The sequence below is a fragment of the Clarias gariepinus genome, chromosome 1 (assembly GCF_024256425.1).
Source record: "Clarias gariepinus isolate MV-2021 ecotype Netherlands chromosome 1, CGAR_prim_01v2, whole genome shotgun sequence".
In the NCBI taxonomy this organism is placed as follows: Eukaryota; Metazoa; Chordata; class Actinopteri; order Siluriformes; family Clariidae; genus Clarias; species Clarias gariepinus.
This window is the reverse complement of record NC_071100.1, coordinates 48,252,252-48,257,011: the sequence shown is the minus strand read 5'-3', so window position 1 is coordinate 48,257,011 and position 4,760 is coordinate 48,252,252. Positions and strand designations below refer to the sequence as shown.

The 4,760-nt window shown below is 37.3% G+C and overlaps 1 protein-coding gene across 1 annotated transcript; it reads right to left on the bottom strand.

Annotated features, from left to right (window-relative positions):
• Positions 1 to 587: 587 nt before the first annotated feature.
• Positions 588 to 1,738, bottom strand: LOC128521747 (complement C1q-like protein 4). Its single transcript, XM_053495559.1, has 4 exons — positions 1,525 to 1,738; positions 1,260 to 1,322; positions 1,043 to 1,177; positions 588 to 865 (listed from the first exon to the last, which is right to left on the bottom strand). Exons 1-4 carry the CDS (start codon positions 1,736 to 1,738, stop codon positions 588 to 590), a joined length of 690 nt encoding a protein of 229 aa, XP_053351534.1.
• Positions 1,739 to 4,760: the final 3,022 nt, after the last annotated feature.

Genomic DNA, 4,760 nt, shown 5'->3' with positions numbered 1-4,760 from the left:
ATTTCTATTTTCAGGTTCTATTTTTTCTAGTTAAATTTTTATTTAATTTTTTTTATCATATTTCTTCTATTGATATTTATTACTTATAAGTTTTAATTCTCTTTTTAAGGTCACTGGCGGTCGTGTAAGCATTTCACTACATTTCGTACTGTGTATGACTGTGTATGTGACAAATAAAATTAGAATTTGAATTTGATTTTGAATTTAATAATAATAATAATAATAATAAATCCATGAGCCACATGCACACATGTATTGCAAATTGATTCCTTTATTTTATACAACACTTATAACGTCTGCTTTTGAAATCATGCTTTCAGGTTGTCATAGGATTTGCATTTTATTATACACATATGGCATGCAAATACAAACATGTTTATATCCACGCTGACTCATTAAAGTCTTTTTTCTAATCAAATGAATGGCAGTGAATTCAAATCTTTGTCTGTCACTTCATTCACTATCATGTCTGATTAGCTTGAGTGTAATTGGGTGTTAAATTTGTAGAAAATCAAGCTCAAATTAGTTTTACATAACTAATGAAATTCCTGCATGAGGCATCCCAATTACTCTGTTAAAGGCACCGTTTACAGGGGGAAAAGTAAAAACCCTCCGAAGCTGGTATAGCTCGCTGGATCGTCATAAACCCAGGTGTTTTCCCACAGCTTGGTGAACATCTGGTCTCCTTTTTCTAGAGTGAGAATGACCCCGTTGCTGGCGTTGCCGTTAGTGATGGGCTTCCAGGAAAACACCGAGCACTGACGTTCTCCATTTTTAAACAGACTAACGGCCATTTTGATGCCGCCGTGACAGTGAGCGTAGAATCTGAAATAGTAAACTCCTTTCACTGGTGCGGTGAAGATCCCTGGAAACGTGCAAGAAAAACAGTTTGGTAAAGGATTTAAGATTTAATAAAAGTGAGTGAAAAGCACTAAAGAAACATTTACCTATTTATATAAGGAATTATTGGGTAAAGACATATACATGACTTACAGCCAACATATTTCATTAATAGATATTCTAATTGTTATCACATATTTACCAGTGTTTGAGTCGTAGCCGTTTCCAGCATTGGTGAAGACTTTTTTGTAGATTAATGGAGACGGAACAGAATTATAGGGGCCGGTGTGTCCCTCCCCAGAAGCTAGAAGTGATGCTGAAAAGGCCACCTTCCTGACTGTAACAACATAAAAATGTGTGTTTAAATAAAGTCTTTAATAAAACTTATAAACTCTTAACATCGCAATCTTTTTATTTACCTTCGTTTTCGTTCCGTAGACTTTCGACTTTCTCCTGTAGAGTTTGGACCGTCGTCTTCAGAGCTGTTTTAAATCGACAGATAGATATACAGTAGAGATATACTGTACCATGACTATGGACATTGTTTGGACTTCACTTGTATATAATGTATATAAATGGCAGTTTTTATTAGAATGAACATTAAAACCCTTGACCCTGAAAGTGTGAGGCTACAGTGATAACCTCTACACCAGTATATTATTAAAATATGTATAGTGTATGTACCTTCATTTTCACTTTTCACCTCGTCCAGTTTCGTGGTCAGCTCAGTCACTGAGTTCTTTTGGCTCTGCATCACGTTTTCTGTCGTTTTTACTCTTTCTTCTAGGTCCTTAATTTTTCCAAGTTCACTTAAAACGTTCACGTTGGGTGACATGAAATCCTGCGCTTGAACGCAGCAGGCACAAAGCAGCAAAACTAACTGTGCGCTAATCGACATGTTGGATTTAAGACTGTTTACCCCAGCTGTAGCTCCTGTAGATCGGCTGTAGGATCAAGGTTAGGTCAGGAGTGATCATGGCTTGCCTTTATATATCATTTTAATAGCTGCTGCTTTGATCTTTGCTCCCTTGAACTTTATTTTTTTGCGTAAATCTGGGGTTTCTAAAACAATCAAATACGTTTGTCCTTTTGAACTTTTGTAAAATCTAAAGCCAGTGATGAGTGGATAATCTCTTTGATTTGCACATGACCTCTTTGCTTTGGATGCAGATAAGGGGGTACTTTTGTATACTGTATATATATTGATTGAAAAATAAGATAAAATGAGAACTTGGTGAGAAAATGGCAGTTTGTAGTCGCTATAAATTGTTATTAGCTTTTTAAACAATATTAAGTTTAACTGCTAACAGATAATAACTATAATGATTGTTTTGTTAAATAATAGAAGCTTGCAAAAAAAGAAGAAGCTTTTTCTGCTATGTGTATTATACGCATAGTATTTTTTTTATAGTAATACCAAGGACGGCACTCAATTTTGTTGCATTTGTGTAATGACAATAAAGATTTTATTTTATTTAATTCTATTCTAACCAGCACATACATAGATGAAGTGCTATAGTCAAGAAAGCACAGGTGATATTTATTAGTGATTTTAATTATTATTCTTAACATTCTATTTATGCTTGATTGCATTTTCTGTAGTTTATTCACTTTAAAAGTTTTAAAATAAAGAAAAGTGACATTTTTTACTTAAGTGCAATCAGTACTTTGGTTGAAAAAATGAAATTTGTGCAGCCCTATTTTACACATTTAGCAAGAAATCTATTTAAGTATGATTTAAGGATTTAAACCTGAAGCAACTAGCCAGCTTCCCGTATGTTGCATCGCTATAACTCCACACTCTGTTTAAGGAATGTCACAAGCCACCATTACAAAGTGGGAAAAGTAAAAAAACAAAGCCAAAGCTAATGTTTGGCAGCAGCTTGGTGAAAATCTCGTCTCTTTTACTAGAGTCAGAATGACCCCGATGCTGGCATTGCTGTTACTGATGGGCTTTTAAGAAAAGACTGAGAACTGGCGTTTTTAAACACACTGACAGCTATTTTGATGCCATTGAGCATAGAACCGGAAATAGTAAACTCTCTTCACTGGTGTGGTGAAGATCCCTGGAAACCTGCAAGAAAGACAGTTTGGTGAAAGATTTGAGGGCTTTAAGACAGCATAGGTTACATACATGCTGGAGCTAATGATATACGACCTAGTCAGTCAGAGGTTAGCAAGGATAACTTCACAGAGATTGAAGATAATGTCCGATGCAGTAGTATGCTCTGATCTCATCCCAATACGATAGTGGGACTATATCTGTTCCTCGAGCTAAATAAAAATGTAATTAATATAGACACCACAAAAGCACATTGAATACACAGCCAGCACCTCTAAAGCACTTATTGTTATAGAAACTATCACAGATCCAGACTTTGATCAGGACTTTGATAAACCTGGGTTAAACAGAATAAGTATGTAGCTTTAAATGAAGCTAGTCCTCCTGGATAGCGCTGTATGAATCAGCCTAGGCTAAATATTGATTCCGCTAAATATTATTTACAGACCGCCAGGGCTGTCTCTAAATTTCTTTGCGAATTTGCTGATTTTCTCTCAAACCTGGTCATTTCTGTAGACAAAGTGTAAGGGTCCTCCACTAGAGGTCACTGTTTTTATTTTGTAGTTTTTGTTGGCCGACTCAGTTTCCCAGCAGGCACCTCGGTCAGGTGAGGCAGTGCACACCTGAACCGAGGTAGCCATCAATCAATCTATAAATAGCTGTTTAGACTAGGAAACTGGGTCGAGCATTTTTGGTAACACCACTGTCATTTGTGTGGGCATTTTGTTCTGTTTTGTTATTTGTTTAGTTTGTACTTTGATTTTAGTTGTGTTGACTTGGGCTCTCTTATTGGCAATGTTTCTGTGTATCTTGTGTGTCTTTGTTAGTGGAGCTGATTCAGTCCTGTTCCTGTGTTCTTGTGTTTAGCTAGAGCAGGTAAGTAGGTAGGTGTGTGTTTGGCTAGGAGCATGTTTAGCTAAGATCTATGTGGAGTTACAGTAACTAGCATGCTTCTAGCCATAGCCCCTCTGTGTCTCTAGCTGTCCTGTGTTTCCTCTCCCCCTAGTGTCCCAGTGCGCCTGGCTTTGGAGTAACGACTAGCTTGTGAGTGCCGCCTCGCTTAGTCTTGGAGGGCTGCCTCGCCTAGCCACTGGGTATCCTTTGTCTGTGTTTCTGTGCACCATTCCCTAGTGTGTGTTAAGCTATTAGGTAAGTGTAGCTTAGTGCATGTTGGGGCTAAAGACATGCTTAGCTAGGTGTATGTGTAGCTAACTGCCATGGTTAAGCACTGCTTAGCCATGTTTAGCTAAAAGCCATGCCTAGCTGATTGCCATGTCTTTAGCCCTCGTTCCGTCCCTCTAGTGTCTCCCGTTCCCTCTAGTGTGTCCAGTTTCAGCTCCACGCATCGTTTGTGTCCTGTTATGTGTTTGTCCCCCTGCCTGTGTCTTGCCAGAGAGCCCCTGTTAGCAGAAAGTTAAGTATTGTTTGAGTTTGTTTGTTCCTTTGTTTGTATCTTTATTTATACTTTGTGTTTACCTTTAATTAAAAGACTCTTTTTGGTTACACCACCCCTCTGCCTCTGTGCCTGCTCCTTCCGCCCACGGAATTATATTGACATATATATAATTATATTGACATTTTTACAATCCAAAATTAATCTCAGATCACAATCTTATACATCTATCTTTAAAGTGTGTCATAGTACTAATGTATGTGCAGAGCCATACTACTGCATTAAACATACATTCACATCAATAACCACACAGAGCTTTACCAGTAATCTTATAGTTATTAACTATGATTGGATCACTGTCTGACCCCACACGACTCAATCAGGCAACTCATCATTTAGAGTCAACATTCCTTTATACCATAGATAATGTAAGAAAAATTATTATAGATAAGCCAGTACATCCTA